Source organism: Papio anubis, chromosome 18 (genome assembly GCF_008728515.1).
Source record: "Papio anubis isolate 15944 chromosome 18, Panubis1.0, whole genome shotgun sequence".
In the NCBI taxonomy this organism is placed as follows: Eukaryota; Metazoa; Chordata; class Mammalia; order Primates; family Cercopithecidae; genus Papio; species Papio anubis.
In genome coordinates, this window is record NC_044993.1 from 46,627,664 (window position 1) to 46,648,903 (window position 21,240).

At 54.8% G+C, this 21,240-nt stretch overlaps 3 protein-coding genes across 5 annotated transcripts in view; 1 reads left to right on the forward strand and 2 right to left on the reverse strand.

Moving 5' to 3' along the window:
• Positions 1 to 12,443, reverse strand: part of DOC2A (double C2 domain alpha) — an 18,972-nt gene extending 6,529 nt beyond the window's left edge. The window contains exons 1-3 of one of the 3 annotated variants that reach the window (XM_031658332.1): positions 12,138 to 12,443; positions 1,426 to 1,555; positions 180 to 404 (exon numbers count right to left, since the gene is read on the reverse strand). The gene's annotated coding sequence lies outside the window, so the exon portion shown is untranslated. Of the gene's footprint in view, positions 1 to 101; positions 405 to 1,425; positions 1,556 to 12,137 lie in introns of all 3 variants that reach the window. The other 2 variants (XM_031658331.1, XM_031658330.1) reach the window with 2 other exon arrangements.
• On the forward strand, positions 12,339 to 13,837 carry C18H16orf92 (chromosome 18 C16orf92 homolog). Its single transcript, XM_003918717.4, has 4 exons — positions 12,339 to 12,553; positions 12,876 to 13,034; positions 13,149 to 13,236; positions 13,356 to 13,837. Exons 1-4 carry the CDS (start codon positions 12,370 to 12,372, stop codon positions 13,375 to 13,377), a joined length of 453 nt encoding a protein of 150 aa, XP_003918766.3. The 5' UTR covers positions 12,339 to 12,369; the 3' UTR covers positions 13,378 to 13,837.
• Positions 13,578 to 20,490, reverse strand: TLCD3B (TLC domain containing 3B). The gene is made up of 5 exons (XM_003918716.4): positions 19,611 to 20,490; positions 18,634 to 18,717; positions 15,780 to 16,014; positions 14,896 to 14,991; positions 13,578 to 14,640 (listed from the first exon to the last, which is right to left on the reverse strand). Exons 1-5 carry the CDS (start codon positions 19,733 to 19,735, stop codon positions 14,356 to 14,358), a joined length of 825 nt encoding a protein of 274 aa, XP_003918765.1. The 5' UTR covers positions 19,736 to 20,490; the 3' UTR covers positions 13,578 to 14,355.
• Between the last annotated feature and the right edge of the window lie 750 nt (positions 20,491 to 21,240).

Genomic DNA, 21,240 nt, shown 5'->3' on the forward strand with positions numbered 1-21,240 from the left:
AGTCCACCCCTGGCCTTCGGTCTTCATTCACCTGTGACCCAAACTTACCATTCCGAAAACACGAAAGGGCTTATCACCCCCGCTGCCCGCCACTGACTCACCCAACCGTTTCCTGCAGTTCCCGGGACACACCTAGACGGCTCAGTCCTAAGGATCTTGGCTCACATGCGCTCCTCTACCTGGGACTGGCGTTTCCTTAGGGAGTCACCCTGGGTCCCCTCTTCCTAGGAACCTTCCTGGGGCATCCCACACTGCCCCTCAGCTCCAGCGCCGTCAGGACTCCGCTCAGCACCGTTTCGCCAGTGCCTCCCCCACCAGCAGGGAGTTCCACTGGAGCGGCTGATTCATCTGGGAGTTCCTAGTGTCCCAAACTGGGCCTGGCACGAAGTTGGCATCTCTAAGTGCTGTTATTTAAAAGAGAAATATGGTTGCACGACAAAGTGAACATACCGAAACCACCTAATCTTACCCTTAAAAATGGTGAAGATGGTACATATTGATGTGTGTATTTCACTGCAATTTTTTTTTTTTTTTTTTAAGTCAGAGAAATGGAGTCCAGCCTGGTGGCGGATGCCTGTAATCCCAGCTACTCCAGGGACTGCCGCGAGAGGATCGCTTGAGTGAAGCCAGACTGGGCAACACGGTGAGACACAGTCTCTTAAAAATAAAAAAAAAATAATAAAATAAAAAGTAAGAGAAATGTAAAGTCAACAACACTGAGGGGGTGAGGCACACACCTATAATCCCAATGCTTTGGGAGGCCGAGGCGGGTGGATCACCTGAGGTCAGGAGTTTGAGACCAGCCTGGCCAACATGGTGAAACCCCATCTCTGCTAAAAATACAAAAAATTAGCCGAGCTTGGTGGCATGTGCCTTGGGAGACTGAGGCAGGAAGATCACTTGAACCCGGGAGGTGGAGGTTGCAGTGAGCTGAGATCATACCACTGTACTCCAACCTGGGCTATAAGAGCAAAACTCAGTCTCAAACCAAACAAAAAACCCTGAGAAATCACTTATTACCCATAAAATGGGCAAAATCAAAGTGTCTGGGCCGGTGGTGGTGGCTCACACCTGTAATCCCAGCACTTTGGGAGGCTGAGGTGGGCTGATCCCTTGAGCTCAGAAGTTCAAGACCAGCCTGGGCAACATGGTGAGGCCCTGTCTCTAAAAAGCCAGGCATAGTGGTGGTGGTGCCCGTGTCCCAGCTACTGAAGAGGCCTGAGGGAGGACCTCTCTTTTTTGGAGATGGAGTCTTGCTCTGTTGCCCAGGCTGGAGTGCAGTGGCATGATCTCGGCTCACTGCAAGCTCCACCTCCCAGGTTCACACCATTCTCCTGCCTCAGCCTCCCAAGTAGCTGAGACTACAGGTGCCCACCACCATGCCCAGCTAATTTTTTTGTATTTTTAGTAGAGATGCAGTTTCACCTTGTTAGCCAGGATGGTCTTGATTTCCTCCTGACCTCGTGATGGTGGGAGGATCTCTTTAGCCCAGAGGTCAAGTCTGTAGTAAGATACAATCACTCCACTGCACTCCAGCCTGGGTAACAGTGAGACCCTGTCTCAAAAAAAAAAAAAAAATGTATATACACACACACACACACACATATCCTTAGACCCAGAAATTCTACTTTTAGAATTTTATCTTATAGATATGCTGACCCATGAGCCAAATAATAGAAGTTCAAATTCTTTTTTTTTTTTTTTTTTTTTGAGACAGAGTTTCGCCCTTGTTGCCCAGGCTGGAGTGCAAAGGCGCAATCTTGGCTCACCGCAACCTCCACCTCCCGGGTTCAAGCAATTCTCCTACCTCAGCTTCCCAAGTAGCTGGGATTACAGGGGCACGCGCCACCATACCTGGCTAAATTTTTGTATTTTTAGTAGACACAGCATTTCACCATCTTAGCCACACCTGACCTCATGATCCGTCTGCTTCAGCCTCCCAAAGTCCTGGGATTACAGCCGTGAGCCACCGCCGCTCTGCTACCGGTTCCATGATTTTGCCGAGTCTCGCCTGTCACCCAGGCTGGAGTGCAGTGGCCGGATCTCAGCTCACTGCAGCCCGCCTCCCCGGGTTCACGCTTATTCTCCTGCCTCAGCCTCCTGAGTAGCTGGGACTATAGGCGCCCGCCACCTCGCCTGCCAGTTTTGTATTTTTAGTAGAGACGGGGTTTCACCGTGTTAGCCAGGATGGTCTCGATCTCCTGACCTCGTGATCCGCCCGTCTCGTCCTCCCAAAGTGCTGGGATTACAGGCGTGAGCCACCGCGCCCGGCCAAGATTCTTAAATGTAACATGTTCCAGAAGATTGGAAACAACTGAGATACCCAGAAGTAGGGGACCAGTTAAATCAGTCATGATGTAATTCCATACAGTGAAATAGTGTGCAGCCACAAGAGGCTGTTTGGCTCTTGTTTAGAATCATCTTTTTTTTTAAACATACAAGGTCTCCAAGGTCTCACTACTTTGCCCAAGCTGGTCTCAAATTCCTGGACTGAAGCAATCCTCCCACCTCGGCCTCCCAAAGTCCTGGGATTACAGGCGTGAGCCTCTGTGCCTGGCCCTAGAATCATTTCACAGTTTCATTTTAACTTAGAAAAGCAAAGTGCAGGCTGGGCGTGGTGGCTCACACCTGTAATCCCAGCACTTTGGGAGGCTGAAGCTGGTGAATCACGAGGTCAGGAGATCAAGACCATCCTGGTTAACACGGTGAAACCCCGTCTCTGCTAAAAATACAAAAAATTAGCTGGGCATGGCAGCAGGCACCTGTAGTCCCAGCTACTCGGGAGGCTGAGGCAGGAGAATGGCGTGAACCCGGGAGGCGGAGCTTGCAGTGAGCCGAGATCATGCCACGGCACTCCAGCCTGGGCAACAGAGCAAGACTCCATCTCGGAAGAAAAGAGAAAAAAGAAATCAAAAAAGAAAAGCAAGTGCAGAGAAGCATGGTTGGAATACTGCCGTTTGAGAGGGAAAGAGTTTAGCCGTATTTGCTTAGTTGTTCATATATTGTTTCTGGAGGCCTGCACAAGAAAATGGTAACTGTGTCTCTTGACAAGCTGAGAGAGTGAAAAAATAAAAATAATAAAAAATAATAATAAATACACAAAAGAAAATATAACTATGGTGACCTCTGGGGAGACAGGGCAGGAAGAGGAAAGACTTTTCAACGTACATCCTTTTGTATCTTTGGAATTTTGTGCCACATGCATAGGTTACCTGTTCCAAAGAATACATTAAAATAATAAATTTTAGTCTTTGTTTGTTTGTTTGTTTGTTTTGAAACGGAATCTTGCTCTGTCGCCCAGGCTGGAGTGCAATTGCTCGATTAAGGCTCACCGCAACCTCTACCTCCCGGGTTCAAGTGATTCTCCCACATCAGCCTCCTGAGTAGCTGGGATTATAGGCACCCACCATCATGCCCGGCTAGTTTTTTTGTATTTTTGTAGAGATGGGGTTTCACCATGTTGGCCAGGTTGGTCTCGAACTCCTGACCTCAGCTGATCCGCTTGCCTCGGCCACCCAAATTGCTGGGATTATAGGCATGAGCCACTGCGCCTGGCCAAATTTTGGTCTTTTCTTTTCTTTCTTTCTTTTTCTTTTTCTATCTTTTTTTTTTTTTTTTTTTTTGAGACAGGGTCTCACTCTGTTGCCCAGGCTGGAGTGCAGTGGCAAGATCATAGCTCCCAACAGCTTTGAACACTTCAGCTCAGGTGATCCTCCCACTTTAGCCTCCCAAGTAGCTGGGACTATAGGTATGCACCACCACGCCTGGCTAATCTGTCTTTATTTTTTTATTTTTTTGTAGAGATGGGTCTCACTATGGTGCCCAGGCTGGTTTCAAACTTCTGGCCTCAAGCCATCCTCCTACCTTGGCCTCCCAAAGTGCTGGGATTACAGGTGTGAGCCATAGACCGTGCCCAGCAAAATAATATATTTCTTTTTTTTGACAGAGTCTCGCTCTGTTGCCCAGGCTGGAATGCAGTGGCATGATCTTGGCTCACTGCAACTTCCACCTCCCAGGTTTAAGCCTCAGCCTCCCAAGTAGCGGGGATTACAGGTGCACACCACCATGCCTGGCTAATTTTTGTATTTTTAGTGGAGACAGGGTTTCACCATGTTGGCCAGGCTGGTCTCGAACTCCTGACCTCAAGTGATCTGCCCGCCTCAGCCTCCCAAAGTGCTGGGATTACAGGCGTGAGCCACTGCACCCGGCCAATATTTCTAAAGTAAAGGCAACCATTAGGTTTCCTTCGTGTCTCTCCAGGATAAGAAAGGAGGCAGGACTAAGGGAGACGCTGTGCAGTGTGACAGTCAGTGAGTTTAGCAAGAGGGTGTCCATGACCTGGGCACAGGCGGCCTGCAGTGAAGGGAGGGGGACACTCTGGCCAAGGAGCCTGCTGAGTCCTGTCTCCTGTGCTCTCTTCCCACGGTGCTTGCTCAACCCCAGCCCTGCCTGCCTCCAGAAGAACTTGCTGAAGGCAGGTGAGGATGAGGCTGGAGTTCAAGCCAATTTCAGAGGAAAATGATGGACAGTGTTGAGCCCTGCTTTGTCCAGAGTGGGGAGGCTTTTGTACCAGTCACCGAGTCATTCAGTAAATATTGACTGAATATCGACTATAGATTGTGGGATACAACCAGGACCAAGGTCAATGAGCTGTGACTTCACAGCCTCATAGAGAAGATAGACAAATATACAGACAACCCTCATCCAGGGAAACTGACATGGGGACAGGGGATGGTCAGAAAGCCATGGGAACTCAGGGTCCTATGAGGCAGGAGGAAACAAAGATTAACACCTCACTTCCCAGAAGAGGAGCTGTCTCAGCTGAAACCTGAAAGATGAGGAGGAGTTAGCCAGGTCAAGCATGGGGGCAAATGTATTCCAGGCAGAGGTGTGTGTCAAGGCTGGGAGGCAGTCCAGAGCATGGCATATTCAGGAAAGAAATCATTCTACCAGCCTGGTCAACATGAAGAAACCCTGTCTAAAAAAAAAAAAAATTAACCAGCGGTGGTCGCACACACCTGTAGTCTCAGCTACTCGGGAGGCTGAGGCAGGATGATTGCTTGAGCCCAGGAGTTTGAGGCTTCAGTGAGCAGAGATCAGGCCACTATACTCCAGCCTGAGTGACAGAGTGAGACCCTGCCTCAAAAAAAAGAAAAAGAAAAAGAAAAAGAGAGAAAAAGAAAGAAAAAAATCATTCTACCAAGAAGACGCCTGCACTGTGTGTTTATTGCACCACTATTCACAATAGCAAAGACACAGAATCAACCTAGGTGCCCACCAACAGTGGACTGGATAAAGAAAATGTGATACATATATGCCATGGAATAGTATGCAGTCATAAAAAAGATGAAATTATATCCCTTGCAGCAACATGGATGCAGCTGGAGGCCATTATCCTAACTGAATTAACGCAGAAACAGAAAATCAAATACCACATGTTCTCGCAAGTGGCAGCTAAACATTGGGTACCTATGGACATAAAGATGAGAATAATAGACACTGGGGACTCCTAATAAGGGGAAGGAGGGGAAGGGTCGAAAAACTACCTATTGCTGGCACAGTGGCTCACGCCTGTAATCCCAACACCTCAGGAGGCCGAGGTGGGAGAATTGCTTGAGGCCAGGAGTTCGAGACCAGCCTGGCCAACATGGCGAAACCCCATCTCTACTAAAAATACAAAAATAATTAGGTGGGCTTGGTGGCACGCATCTGTAATTCCAGCTACTCAGGAGGCTGAGGCACAAGAATCACTTGAACCTGGGAGGCAGAGGTTGCAATGAGCTGAGATCACGCCACTGCACTCCAGCCTGGGCAACAGAGTGAAACTCCATCTCGGAAGAAAAAAAAAAAAAGAAAACAAAAGAAAATAAAATTGAGACTGGGTGCTATAATCCCAGCACTTTGGGAGGCCAAGGCAGGAGGATCCCTTGAGTCCCGGAGTTCAAGACCAGCCTGGGCAACATAGTGAAATCCTATTTCTACCCAAAAAACCCCAAAAACAAAATAGTTGGGCATGGTGACTTGATCATGCAGTCCCAGCTACTTAGGAGGCTGAGGCGAGAGGATCGCTTGAGCCTGGGAGGTCGATGCTGCACTGAGCTATGACTGCATCACTGCACTCCAGCCTAGGCAACAGAGTGAAATGCTGAAGGAAGGAAGGAAGGAAGGGAGGGAAAGAAAAGAAAGAAAGAAAGAAAGAAAGAGAGAAAGAGAGAAAGAGAGAAAGAGAGAAAGAGAGAAAGAAAGAAAGAAAGAAAGAAAGAAAGAAAGAAAGAAAGAAAGAAAGGAAGAAAGGAAGGAAGGAAGGAAAGGAAGGAAGGAAGGAAGGAAGGAAGGAAGGGAAAGAAAGAAAAAGAAAGAAAGAAAGAAAGAAAGAAAGAAAGAAAGAAAGAAAGGAAAGAAAGAGAAAGAGAAAGAGAGGAAGGAAAGAAAAAGAGAGAGAGAGAGAGAAGGGAGGGAGGAAGGAAGGGAAGGAAGGGAAGGAAGGGAAGAAAAGAACATTAAACCAACAGATCTTTTTATTCTTATTTTCTTACAGATGTGATTCTCTGTCACCAAGGTTGGAGTGTAGCAGCACAATTATGGCTCACTTGAACCTTGAACTCCTGGCCTCCAGTGATCCTCCCACCTTGGCTTCCCAAATTGCTGGGATTATAGGCATGAGCCCCCAAACCTGGCCTAACAGGTCTCAATTTGGGGCTCATTAGGTGAGAGATAAGGATTCAGGATGATTCCTAGGTTTCTGTGTTGAGCAGACCATCTAGAGGAATGATGGGACCATCCACTGAGATGAAAAGATGGGAGCAGAGCAGGTCTGGAGTAAGACTCCATTTATGATCCATTGCCTTGGAGATGTATTTGGACATCACAAACAGACATCTCAGAGTCTGGAGCTCCGAGGAGAGGTCTGGGCTGGAAATATACATTTGTGAGTCACTGGCATATAGATGGTATTTAAAGCCACGAGTATGGATGAGATCACCTAAGCAGAGAATATAGATAGCAAGACAAGGCCCCAGGCTGAGTTGGCTGGAGAAGGAGTCCTGAGAATTGGTGAGTGTGGCTCTGGGGATCTGAGTCAGGGACAGGTGCACCTGCTGGGAAGCAGACAGAATGGAAAGAGAGAGAACCATTTGATTTGACAGATTACGAGCTCTTTCATGGACTTGATCAAAGCGGCTTCAGTGGATTGGTGGGGACAAAGCCAGATTAGAAGAGGTCGAAGAATTGGCCGGGCGCAGTGGCTCATGCCTGTAATCCCAGCACTTTGGGAGGCAGAGGCAGGCAGATCACCTGAGGTCAGGAGTTTGAAACCAGCTTGGCCAACGTGGCAAAACCCCGTCTCTACCAAAAATACAAAAATTAGCTGGGCGTGGTGGTGGGTACCTATAATCCCAGCTACTCAGGAAGCCAAAGTGGGAGAATCATTTGAACCGGGAGACAGAGGTTGCGGTGAGCCGAGATCACGCCACTGCACTCCAGCCTGGGTGACTGAATGAGACTCCATCTCAAAAAAATAAGAGATCGAAGAGTCCATTAAAGGTGAGGGAGTGGAGACAGCAGGTGTAGATGACCCAGAGTTGCCCGTCTACTCTAGAATGATGTGCATCTATGAGTTCTCTCCCTTGTCACTCTTGAGGGCAAGGACCATACCCTGGTGATTTCTGAGCCATAAATGGAGTCTGGCCAGTGCATAGCAGGAGCTCAGCACATTTATGTCATGGATGGATAAATGGATGAATGGATAATGCATTGTTTGGGTTGAAACGGCCTTTTCTGGTAGAGATAGTAGCTGTATGTTTTTTAAGCATTTAAGAAAACAAAAAAAAAAAGTCAACCCCAAAGGCCATAGGCTCTGTGTCCCTTCTCCCAGCTAACCTCAAGGAGCAGTTGTGTGTGGGCCTGGGGCACAAGCCCTGGCCCAGCATCAGGAACCAGGTTATTTATTTATTTATTTATTTATTTATTGAGATAGAGTCTCGAGTGTCACCCAGGCTGGAGTGCAGTGGCATGATCTCGGCTCACTGCAACCTCCACCTACTGGGCTCAAGTGATTCTCCTGCCTCAGATTCCTGATTAGCTGGGACTATAGGCGCGCATCACCACACCTGGCTAATTTTTTTTTTTTTTTTTTTTTTTTTTGAGACGAAGTTTCACTCTATCACCCAGGCTGGAGTGCAGTGGTGCAATTTAGGCTCACTGCAACCTCTCTCTCTTGGGTTCAAGCAGTTCTCCTGTCTCAGCCTCCCGAGTAACTGGGACTCCAGGCGCATGCTACCATGCCTGGCTAATTTTTGTATTTTTAGTAGAGATGGGGTTTCACCATATTGGTCACTCTGGTCTTGAACTCCTGACCTCAGGTGATCCACCCGCCTTGGCCTCCCAAAGTGCTGGGATTATAGGTGTGAGCCACCACGCCCAGCCTTTTTTTGGATTGTTAGTAGAGTCGGGATTTCATCATGTTGGGCAGGCTGGTCTCGAACTCCTGGCCTCAAGTGATCCACCCATCTCGGCCTCCCAAAGTGCTGGGATCATAGGCGTGAGCACCGCGCCTGACCCAAAAACCACATTACTGAGTCCCTTCTGCTGCCTCTCACATGCCCTGTGGCTTTGGATAAATCCCTTCCTCTTTCTTATAAGTGACCTGCGTGGCGGCTCACAACTGTCATCCCAGCATTTTGGGAGGCCAGAGTGGGAGGATTACTTATGCCCAGAAGTTTGAGACCAGCCTGGGCAACATAGCAAGACCCCGCCTCTGCTAAAGAAAAATAAGTAGTGGCTGGGCAATAGCCGCCATGCCTGTAATCCCAGCACTCTAGAGACCACGAGGGCAGATCACTCTGAGGTCAGAGCCTGAGACCAGACTGGCCAACATGACGAAACCCCGCCCCTACTAAAAAAAACTACAAAATTGGCCGGGCCGGTGGCCCGCTTTTCCGTGGCCCCAGCACTCGGGAGGCCGAGGCGGGTGGATCACGAGGGTCAGGAGATCGAGACCATCCCATGGGCCATGGTGAACCTGGCCTCTACTAAAAAATTAAAAACTAGCCGGGCTGCGGGTGGCTGGCGCCTGTAGTCCCAGCTACTGGAGGCTGCAGCAGGAGAATGGCAGCCAACCCGGGAGGCTGGAGCTTGCAGTGAGCCGAGATCACGCCTGCACTCCAGCCTGGGTATTGCCAGCCAGACTCCAGTCCCCAAAAAAAACAAACAAACAAAATCCAAAAAATTAGCCAGGCATGTGGCACGCGGCTTTAATCCCAGCTACCGTGGGAGACTGAGGCAGGAGAATCGCTTGAACTAAGAAGGCGGAAGTTGCAGTGAGCCAAGATTGCGCCACTGCACTCCAGGATGGCCGACAGAGCGAAACTCCATCTCAAAAAAACAAAACAAAACAAAAAATAAGCAGGAGGTGGTGCACGCCCGTCGTGCCAGCTACTTGGGAGGCTGAGGTGAGAGGATCGCTTGAGCCCAGGCGGTCGAGGCTGCACTCCAGCCTGGGTGACAGACAGAGCAATATCTTGTCTCAAAAAAAAAAAAAAAAAAAAGGAAGCCATCAGCGCAGCACAGGGGAAGCAGCCCACGTGAGCCAGTCCCATAGATATTGGTTTCCCTCCTTCCCCACCCCTGCCCCGCCGCCCCCTTTTTTTTTTTTTTTTTCTCTCTGGGCTTTTTACTTGTTTAGGAACTCGAAGCGGTTCATGGGAAGTACCCCGAGTCCTAGCCCTCCTGTTCTCTGCATAGAGTTGCTGCAGAGCACCTCACACGCGCACAGATACACGCCTGGCTTTGGGCGAAGTCGCGACACTGGGTCTGCAGAGTCCGCTGAGCATGCATCTTCGTCGTGAAACTAAGGAGACCCTGGAGTGTCCTTGGGCTTGGGTGGGATGGAACATGCCCGTGACAGACAGGCCCACCTGCCAATCAGAAGGGAGCTCTCCTTAGCTGGTATGGGACCGCAGGAGTGGAAATGGCTGTTGGGAGGTGGCAGAGACGGGAGATGGGGTGGCCACAGGGGAGCCGCCGGCCACAGAAGAGGAAACGGAGGTGCAGGGAGCGGAGTCTGCGAAGGATGCGTGAATGGCCAAGAGATGTGCCTCGGAAAGGGCCTAGGGACTTCCTCTGACCAACCCCCGACGGCCATTCCCAGCCATCCGTTTTCCTGCAGCCTCAGATGCAACCTGTGGAAGATGCGGGAGGAGGCCCGGGAGTCCGCCCGGCAGCGCCTTCCCTAGGTTGGGAGCGGGGACTCAGGCGCGGACGCTGCTGCCACCTAGTGGGAGAAGCCTGCTACTCCTCTCGGTTCCTAACCCCAGGGTAGTTCCCAGCTGAGCACTGAGGCAGGGTCGGGGGAGGATGGGGAGAGCCCTGTGCCCCTGGATCTGCGGACATGATGCGAGGGGGAGCCTCAGAGAGGAACCCCCAGCCCCCAGGAAGTGCGCATTGCCCACACTACATTTCCCCTCTGTGCCATGATTTCCTCCCGTGTATAAGGGAGGCAAGAGTACCTGATTCTGGGCTGAGCCTGGTGGCTCATGCCTATAATCCCAACACTTTGGGAGGCCGAAGCGGACGGATATTCTGAGTTCAGGAGTTCAAGACCAGCCTGGCCAACATGGTGAAACCCCATCTCTACTAAAAATACAAAAATTGGCCGGACAGTGGTGGTGCGTGTCTGTAATCCTACTATTCAGGAGTCTGAGGCAAGAGAATCGCTTGAACCCAGGAGACGGAGGTTGCCGTGAGCTGAGATTGTGCCTCTGCCCTCCAGTCTGGCCAACAGAGTGAAACTTCATCTCAAAAAAAAAAAAAAAAAAGGCCGGGCGCAGTGGTTCACGCCTGTAATCTCAGCACTTTGGGAGGTCGAGGCGGGCAGATCACAATGTCAGGAGATAGAGACCATCCTGGCTAACACCGTGAAACGCCGTCTCTACTAAAAATACAAAAAAATTAGCCGGGCATTTTGGTGGGCGCCTGTAGTCTCAGCTACTCGGGAGGCTGAGGCAGGAGAATGGCGTGAACCCGGGAGGCAGAGTTTGCAGTGAGCCGAGATCGTGCCACTGCACCCTAGCCTGCGCGATTGAGCAAGACCCCGTCTCAAAAAAAAAAAAAAAAAAAAAAGCAGAGTACCTGCCTCTGAGGGTCAGTGCAAGGGTAAATGAACCAATTTGTGCAAGGAACTTGGCCATAAATGAGGTCCAGCCAGCATAGTAATAGGTGTCAAATAAATGCTACACACTGGGCATGGTGGCTCACGCCTGTAATCCCAGCACTTTGGGAGGCTGCAGCTGGAGGATCATCTGAGGCCAGGAGTTCGACACCAGCCTGGGCAACATAACAAGACCTCGGCCGGGTGCGGTGGCTCAAGCCTGTAATCCCAGCACTTTGGGAGGCCGAGACGGGCGAATCACGAGGTCAAGAGATCGAGACCATCCTGGCTAACACGGTGAAACCCCGTCTCTACTAAAAAATACAAAAAACTAGCCAGGCGAGGTGGCGGGCGCCTGTAGTCCCAGCTACTTGGGAGGCTGAGGCAGGAGAATGGCGTAAACCCGGGAGGTGGAGCTTGCAGTGAGCTGAGATCTGGCCACTGCACTCCAGCCTGGGTGACAGAGCGAGACTCCGTCTCAAAAAAAAAACAAAAAACAAAAAACAAAAAAACATAACAAGACCTCATCTCTACAAAAAATGCAAAGATTAGCCAGGCATGGTGGCACATGCTTGTGGTCCCAGCTACTCAGGAGGCTGACTTGGGAGGATCACTTGAGGCCAAGAGTTCCAGGCTGCAGTGATCATACCACTGTACTCCAGCCTGGGTGACAGAGTGAGACCCTGTCTCTGAAAAGACATAAAATAGGCCGGGCACTCTGGGAGGCCGAGGCAAGCAGATCACCTGAGGTGAGTAGTTCGAGACCAGCCTGACCAACACAGTGAAACCCTGTCTCTACTAAAAATACAAAAATTAGCCGGGTGTGGTGGCAGGCAGCTGTAATCCTAGCTACTCAGGAGGCTGAGGCAGGAGAATCACTTGAACCCGGGAGGCGGAGGCTGTAGTGAGCCAAGATCGTGCCACTGCACTCCTGCCTGGGTGACAGAGACCCTGTCTCCAAAAAAATGAAAATAAATAAAACAAATGCTACCTGTGGTTGATCCAAGAGGTAACTGGAGGTGTGTGGCCCAGTGCCACCACCCCAAATTGTGCCTGTTGTCTAAATGCAGCTTCCTTTAGTTCTGGCTTTCAGCAAGATGGCCCTGCTGCAGCCCTCCTCTTTGTAAACGCTGGGGCTGCCACCATTATGGCTTTATCATCAGCAACATTCCAGAGGATGAAGACTCCCCTGGTCCCAATCTCTCCTCTCCTCTCCTCTTCTGATGAGGGTGAGGGATGGGGAAGGGGTCCCAGCTCCTAGCACTTCCTCCCCTCACCCCAGAGTGCCATCAGAACAGCTCTGGGCTGTGACATCACAGAGCCCCCACCTCATGATAGCAGTCATGAGGTTGTGGCCATGGGTGCTGGTGTGGGTGTGGCTGGCTGCAATAGGGGCCATAGACACTGGTGAGAAGCTGTCTTGGGAGCAGTGGGAAGGCAGGCAGCTCTGGGGGCATAAAGGGTGATGCCCACTTAGGGACTGGAAAGCCAACCCTGCACCTTCTCCTTTTCTCTCCACTCTTCTCTCCCATCCTGCTGGTCCCACCCACCCCCTGACAACCATGGGCCTTGTCGTGGTGCACCCAGCTGACCCTGAGGGAAATCAAGACCCTCCACAGCCTCCACAATAAGGCTGGGTGGTCTCATAGGGTCCCAAGTCAGCTTCAGCCTTCAGAGATAAAGGCAGGGGTCAGCTTGGCTGTTGTCACAGACTTTGCTTGGATCCTAGCACCCAGACCCAAGCGTGCCACGGCGTCAGCCCTGGGGACAGAGTCTCCGCGCTTCTTAGACAGGCCTGACTTCTTCGATTATCCAGACTCAGACCAAGCCAGGCTCCTGGCTGTGGCCCAGTTTATTGGAGAGAAACCCATCATGTTTGTTAACTCAGGTATGAACCAGCTAGAGAAGGGACCTTCCTCCCCGCCAGGGCCTGGAGGAGAGCAGCCCCCGACCCTTCCACTGGGCCATCAGAGGGGAATTAAGGGTCCTGCTTGTTTAGCAGGTTCCAGCCCCGGGCTCTTCCATCACATCCTGGTAGGCTTCCTGGTGGTGGTCGTCTTCTTTCTCCTTTTCCAGTTCTGCACCCACATGTAAGGCCTGCCCCCTTCCTCCAACCCCACCCACCACCACCTTCCTTGGGAGCAGCTGAAGAGCCCAGTTCTAGTGGGGCAGGGTGTGACCTCTCCCCTCTGATCTCCATGCCCCACAGAAACTTCCAGAAAGGGGCCTAAAGAGCCGGACAGGGGCCCCGGACTCAACCTGAGCACCCACACCCACCTCCTCTCCTGTCGATGAGCAAAAGTTCCCCACCTTTCCCTCCCTGACTGCCCAGCGAGGAGCTGGGGATCCCGCTCCCTGTGCGTTTCCCACAGCCCAAGCCCTCCACCTCCTCCCTTCCCAGCCCCAAAGAACTTGATGGTGAGGGCCTTGGTGGCGTTCACGCAGATCGTCTTTTATTAGCGGTCTGTAAAGCACCTCCCAGGGTCCCCCGACCCCAGATTGGAGGAAGCCTTGAGAGGTCAGTAGCACCAGGGACATGGCAGGGCCCGAGGGCGTGATGTGCAGCCGATGGTGAGGGACTGGGCGCCCTCGCCTGCCCCCGGGGTTGTCAGCACTGGGAAGGCTTGGGGGTAGCAGCCACCTCTCTCCCTCAACCCCTCAACCCAACAGACTAGTTCAAATTTGGGTAAATAAATAAAATAAATAAGATTCCTCAAGCTGGCCTACCCTGGAGAGGAGCCGTGGTTGCAGCCGGCCGCTCGGGAGGCCCGAGGGCCAGCTGGGTTAGTTGGGGCGTCCTCTCCTCTTGGGTGATGGGGAGCCCTGGGGGGTGGCAGCAGAGGGGCTGGGATGGCCTTGGCAGAGGCGCCTCCCCACATTCTGACTCCTGGTCCCCTTGAAACCCTGTCGGTCTCCCTCCCCACAAGCCCTCCTGCCCTCAGTGGGTGGGAGGTGGTGCCCCCTCCCCTCCTCCCACGCAGGGGTGTGCAGGAAGGGAGCATAGTAAGGAGAAGAGGTTCCCTCTCTCCCCTCACTCAGTCCCCGAGGGGTGGGGCCTCTTCCCTTTCAGGGTCATCGTCAGTCCTGGGGTTGTCAGTCCTGGGGTTGTCCGGGCAAGAGGACCCTGGCTCCCACCCCCAGCCATCAGCCCCAGAGCCCTGTCTCCACGGGGGTGGGGGTGGGGAGGGGGAGGGTCCTGGCCCCCGGCCTCAGTCCTGGGCCTGGCAGGCCGGGGGTGGCCGGGAGCGGGGCCAGAAGAGGCGGCAGGCCCCGCGGCAGATGAGGAAGAACCAGTAGAGCTGAGGGGCCAGAAGCAGCGCAGCGCCCAGGTTGACGTGGGCGGGGATGGCCAGGGGCACGGCCAGCAGAGGCAGGCCGGCGTGGCGCCCGTAGGCCCAGTACAGGTAGGGGAAGAGCAGCACCCGGCAGCACAGGAAGCTGAGCAGCATCAGGGCCCCGTTCACCTTGTGCAGCAGCGTGTGCTGCTGCTTGTACTGAGGGAACATGGACACCGTGGCCGCCGCGGCAGAAGGGCTCGGCCCCCCTTGGCCCTCTCCCTGCCTCCCTGCAACCCTAGCAGGCAGCTCCTCCCAGACCGGACACTTTGCCAGGACACAAGCACGAGCTCAAAAGGCAAGGGGTGAGGGGGGGAATGACGAAGGGGCCAGAGCCCTTGGCAGCAACCCTGAAGGTCCCTCCCTTACCCGTGCCCCCCCATCGGGCTCCCGCACCCTCCCGTGCTCACTCACCTGGATGAGGATCTTGCCAAGGCAGACGAAGGGTGTGCTGACCTCTGCCATCAACATGCAACCCAGAAAGAAGTCTCCCTTCCCCTGTCGCCACACCTGAGCACACAGGCAGGAAGGTGAGGAGCTGGGGCTCCCCCTGGGTTCTTAGGCAGCCCCCACCCTTCCTCTTTCCCCTCTGTCACTTTTGGAGATGCTTGACTCTGAATGTCAAAACACCTGGGTGCAGGGCTGGGCGCGGTGGTTCACGCCTGTAATCCCAGCACCTCGGGAGGCCGAGGTAGGTGGATCACGAGGTGAGGAGTTTGAGACCAGCCTGACCAACATGGTGAAACCCCGTCTCTACTAAAAATACCAAAAAAATTAGCCAGGCATATTGGCGGGCACCTGTAATCCCCGCTACTGGGGAGGCTGAGGTGGGAGAATCACTTGAACTCAGGAGGCGGAGGTTGCAGTGAGCCGAGATCACACCACTGCACTCCAGCCTGAGTGACACAGAGAGACTCCGTCTTGGAAAGAGAAAAAAGAGAAAGAACACCTGGGTGCGGGAGCAGGTGCATGACTTGGCTGCATCCCTCTCACAGTCCTGCAGAAAGACTGTGTTCCTTATGTAACAGGTGAGGAAACTGAGGCTCAGAGATGTGCAACCACAGGTCCAAAGTGCTGCAGCCGGGCATTGTCCAGCCCGGGGCCAGGCTGCCCCCACACCCTGGTGCCCCTGGGCTGGTGCTCAGTGAACCCTGCCTGTCCACAGCTTTCCCTGGAAACGTGCTGGGTCTGCTTGGCTGCCAGTACCCAGACCCAGGGCTTCCCGGGTTCCTGCCAGCACCAGTGGGACCAAGGAGCAGGCCACCCACACCCCACCCGCCCAGCTCCCCGGGACTCACCACCGACAGCGGGAAGCACACCAGCACCATGGCGGCATGGTGGAGCACCATGAGGAACTCCTTGTGCAGGTAGCCACGTGCTATGGCCCACGTGCTGCCCGGGGCTCTGGCCACTCCGTCATCCCCTCCATGCCCTTTGACCTGGTGCTTGTGCCAGTGACAGAGAAACATGGCGTAGATGTCATAGATGAAGTAGGGCACAGCAAACTGCGTGTAGGCAGAGGACAGCCAGTGTCTGTTGGGCAGAGAGACAGGAGGGGGGAGGGGGTGGGTGGGTGTGGGGAGCAAGGAGGAAAGGGGACACCAGTGAGCGGGGGCAGATCTCAGGGGTTGGCACGGCAGCCCTGGACAGCAGTGGAGTCTCAGGTACAGATGAGGGATCCAGAGGGTAGAGGGTGAGAAACTTGCCCAAGCTCACGCAGTCACGCAGCTAGTAAGCGACGGTGCTGGCATTCAAATCTGTGGCCTCAGAACCCACCCATGTTCCTCTCTCTCTGCAGTACAGTGGGGGGGGAAAGAAAAGAACAGAAGATGCCCACAGACCAAATGGCACAGATAGAGTGCCAAAATAAGCCCAGGCCAGGCAGGTGGGACCTTCCTTGCCGTGGTTATTTGTCCTAACCTTACCATGAGGTTAGGACCAGCAACAGCTGAATGGGTGAGAGTGCTGGAGAGAGAGGTCACAGGGGTGGACCCCCATTCCTGCCTCCTGAGGCAGGCGCTCTTCCAAACTTCCCGTGCATGCACTTATTTACCCCTCCCAAAACCCTGTAAAAGGTAGGGGTGGCCATAACCCCCACCGTACAGGTGAGGAAGTGAGTCACAGACGGGCTAGGTAACCTGGCCAAGGAAGGGACATGGGCAGTGGCTCCACAGCCCTCACTGCCATCCCCACTGTCCCCAGAAGGTCCAAGAGGCATCAGAGACAGGCCCTGTTGGCAAGTGAGGGGTCTTGTCAGCGCTGTTTGCCCTGCCCCAAAGTGACCCCATCTCTTTTCTGTTTTGTGTTGCTTCTCAGGGACAGCCAGGCATTAAGGGGAAAATGCAGAACAAAAGGAGCCAAGGACAGAGAAAGTTCCATGTACTTGGAGAGCAAACAAAAATGAGAAATGGATGAATAGACAAGACAGCATTTTTCTTCTGGAGTCAGCACATTGCCAGTTTCTCTTAAATCCTGTAGTCCCGAGACTGGTCTGGGGTGGGGGCGGAAGGTCAGAGAGGTGGGCCCCGGGGAGCTCGCCCCACATGGGGGAGGAGGGATGAAAGCAGAGGCAGCCAGAAGTTATCACCAAACATGAGGCATGTGGAGGGAGCTGTGGAGAAGTTGGGGCTGAGGCCTCTGAGGATGGGGAGCCTAAGGCAGGCAGCCTGTGAGTGGAGCCAGCCCATTCTCCAGCAGGGACGGTACCAGGGAAAAGGGAACCTGAGACTGTGATGCAGTGGTGTGGAGCTGCGGCCCAGAGGCAGGGAAAGATGAGAGGGGAGGAGCAGCTGCAGAGAATGCGAGGCAAGAACACAGGGAGAAAAGGTCCAAGTGGCCTGGAGGAGTCAGGGAAGGAAGCTGCCCACAATGCAGGCCCAGCAGAGGTGATGGGAGATGGGGCCCGCTGGGCTGGTGCAGGAGACCAGGAGGGGCCACCAGGCCCTGGGCTGTCATGTGAGGTGTTAAATCCCATCCCCACCCTCTTGGCAATTAGGTGCTCAGAAGTAGGAACAGCTGCTGCCCTGGATTAACCCGGATCCTCCCCACCTACCTGAGGATTAAAGCAGGGAGGAAGGACAGGAACAGACACAGGGGGCCTGGGGAGCAAGGGGGGTGCAGAAGCCAAAAGGTGACCTCTGCATGTGAAGGCTGGGGAGGAAGTGCTGGATCCCAGGCTCGGCTTGGAAAAGGGGTGGGGAGGGGCGGGCAGAGGCCAAGAAGCAGCCAAGTCCCTGGGCAGGGTGTGAAGAAAGAGTTAAGCCAAGAACTGTCCTCTGCAGCTGCCACTTAACTCAATTCCTCTCGATGAAGCCCTTCCAGGAAGGGCGGCTGCCTCACCACAGAAGAGGCAACTCATCTTCGGAAAAAGAGGAGGCAAACAGAAACAGGGCACCCCCCGTCAGAAGCGTCCAGAGAATGTCCCCTGGGACTCAGGGGCTGCCACAGAAGGGAAGTGGTGCTGAAAGCTACGAAGCGGGTGTTGTGGGCACCTCCAAGGCAACTTGCAATGGGCCACCCATGAGTCACCTAGGGCGGTCGTCAGCACCACGGACAGGGCCCCTCTCCTCTCCGTCCTCCGCCTCCTGCCCGCACACCTCTGGGCCTTTTTGGCAAGCACCAGACACTGCAGCAGCTGCCTGGCCACATTTTGGCCTCTTCGCCCTCATCCCCTCCTGCACTGCCTGGCCGTGTGTGGCCTTGTGCGTGTCATCTTTCCCCTCTCCTCTCCCTCACCCATGGAGTGGGTGCCAGATGCCTGGATTCTGGGAGGGCCTGAGGGGTGAGCCCAGCATGAGGAGGGGGCACCCCATCTGGGTGCTGGAGGGAAATGGGATCTGCCTCCTGGGGTGGAAGGCAGGGAAGAGGTGGGGAACCCACGACAACACAGGAGACCTGGAAGCCAACTAGGAAGCGCTTTGAGGATCCTCTGTGATCCCCGCTCCTTCTCCCCCTGGTTCTGACCTTTAAGGACAGGACGGGATAAATTTATCCCTGGGTGTTGAGTTGCAGTTATTGCAGTGAACTTGCTCAGGTCCAAGTTAAGGGCTTGGGGACCACGGACAGAGTTCCCTCCAAGATGTGGGGTCTTCCAGGGTTATGTGTACACACCAACCACTGGTACCTGGGCAGGGGGGTTCTCGCGGCACTTACTGGTCATCGATGATGTGCTTGCAGGAGGTGGAGACGATGTAGCCGGCAGTGGAGGCCATGATGGCCTGGACAGAGGACACCAGCCTGGGGGAGAGAGGGAGGCGTGCTAGAAGGGCAGAAGGGAAGAGGCGTGTGCCTTGATTTCTCCTCGTTGCTAGTCTAGTGACTGCACTTTGCATTCAGCCACTTCTCAGACCAGTCCTTGCCCGCCTTCTCCCAAGGCTGGGCTGCCTGAAATGTGCCCCACCACAGGCACCTCATGGCTCTCTGGTCTGCTCGGCTGCTGTTCCTCGGTCCACCCCACTCCTTGCCACCTTCTCCCTTCCCCATTTGTGGAAACTGAGTCTCCCTCTTCTCGGGGCGGCAGGGTGTCCGTCCTGAGGTGAGACCCCACTAAGAGTGAGCTGCTGGCCCGGACCTCTCCCCACGAGGGGAGCCTGGGCCAGTTCTTGCCCCATTCAGCTGCCCAGTCATGACGCGGGCCTCACTCTGGACCCTTTGTGACCCCCGAGCTCCCCAGTCACTCTCCCACTGTCTCCTGACTGCCACTAGCCTCCACTCTGCACTCTGGCCCTGTTCTAGGGGTATACAGTTGCACCATCCACTCCTCCATCCCTGGCCCCCAAACACTCGCCCTGAATGACACCTAGCTGTCTGGCCCTGGCCTCGTTCCCTAATGTCTTACAGGAATGTCTTCACTGCATGCCGGCCCTGTTTTGGAGGGTGGGAGGGTGTACCGGGAAGAAGAGAGAGGCAGGCTGAACACTAGTAGACCAGATGGCAGGGATGGACGAGGTCTCCCAGGACAGTGAGCAAGGCAGGCAGTGAGGAGAGAGGAAGCCTGGGGGTAAAGCCCCCAACCCCCATAGGAACTCCCAATACCCACCCACTGAGGGTCCAGAGAAGTGCCAGGTCCCTTCCATTCCCTGAGAAGCCCAAGAAGCAGAGAGGAGCTGAGGGGAAGGAAAGTGGTTTACCTGGCTGAGACAATGACCGCGTCGGCCTCCTCCCAGCGCAGCTGGGGCAGCCGCTGGAGCGTATTCTTGGAGAGGAGGAAGAGTCCGGGGAACACCACCCCCCCGGCCACCATCGGGGTCAGCATGGTGGCTGAGGACTTGGGCAGGGAGGCAGGCGGGCCGTGAAGGGTCAGGGAGGCTGAGCGGAAGGAGTTAGGGGTGGAGAAGGGACGCCAAGCCCGGGAAGGAGGGAGAAAACGATGGGAAGGGGCACAAAGGGGACAGGGCGGCGACGGGATGGGGCCAGAGAGTCCAATGAAACTGGGGAGTCAGGAGGGGGCCAGTTGGGCAGAGACGGGGGAGGGGAGGATGGGAGAAGGGGAGCAGGAGCAGGCCAGTGAGGGATGGGGAGAGGCGAGGAGGGGATGGCTTGGTGAGGGACAGAGAGGAAGAGGGGACAGGAGGAGGATGCAAATGGGGGAGGGGAGGGAGCCACCAGGCAGGTGGGGAGGGGAGGCTTACGTGAGAGGCTGGGAGGGCTCGAGGAGGCGGGGAGGGGGTGGGGGTGGGTCTGGGTGCCAGCCCCAAAGGAAGGAGGCAGGCAGGAGGGAGCGGAGGAGCAGGCAGGAGGGAGCGGAGGAGTAGCCGGGCAAGCGGTCAGCGGTCACCACCGCTCTCCCAGCTCCACTGCCTCCTCTCGCTGCCGCCCCGGTCCCCGCCACCCGGCACAGACACCGCACATGGCATCATAGAGACTCCGTGCCCAGCCCCCTGCCCCCTCGGTGGGGAGGGGGAGGGGGAGGGGAAGTGACCAGCTTGGGGAGGGCGGGGGAGGGGCAGGGAAATGATGGCACCGACCAGACACCGAGAAACCGGACCTGCAGCGGCGTCTCCCCATGCAGCTCTGAGCCACAGCCTCGGCTGCGACAGAGATGGGGGGAGCAGAGAAAGAGGGAGGGGGAGGCCCTTAAAGGAACAGCAGCTGCAGCGGCACAGGGGGCTGCTGGGGACAGGGGCCAGCTCTTCTCTTGGGGAGGAAGGGGGCTTAGGGCTCCTTGGCCAGCTGGGAGGGGGCCCTGAGCTCCCACAGGGGCCTGACCCTGTTTCCCATCAGCACTTTGCAAATGCCTGGCATCTCCTCCCTCGCCAAGCCATCCCTCTGGGGCCTGCCCCGGGTCCCAGCTTTGGGTGCCCACTCCAGCGAAAGACAGGCTTCCCCAGGAGAGGGAGCGGGAGCAAGTGGTGCTTTCTCAGAAGGAAGACTGAAGGAGGGGATGGGAGGAAAAATATCTCAACACAGTATCCTCAGACCCAGAGGCTCCCTCACCCTATGGCCGGGAAGGAAGCTGACATTGGCCAGAGGGGGCACCTGACTGTGCCGCAGGGCTGCCCATGTCCCGTCTGCTGCAGGAGCTCCGAGGGCGCTGTGCCTGTCCTTCCCACAGGACCAGCAACGATCCTGAGGCTCCCTGAGGTCACTCAGTTCAGAAGTGGCAGAGCCCTCTCATTGCAGGTGTCGGAGGGGCAGGGAGTGGAAGAAGGGGGGAGTGGAGGGGCGGGACGCCACTGCCTCTCAGGAAGCCCCAGGGAGCCCTAGGATGCCCAGGCCCTATTCTTCAGACAGCCAGCCCCTCCTCACTGCCCCTAAATT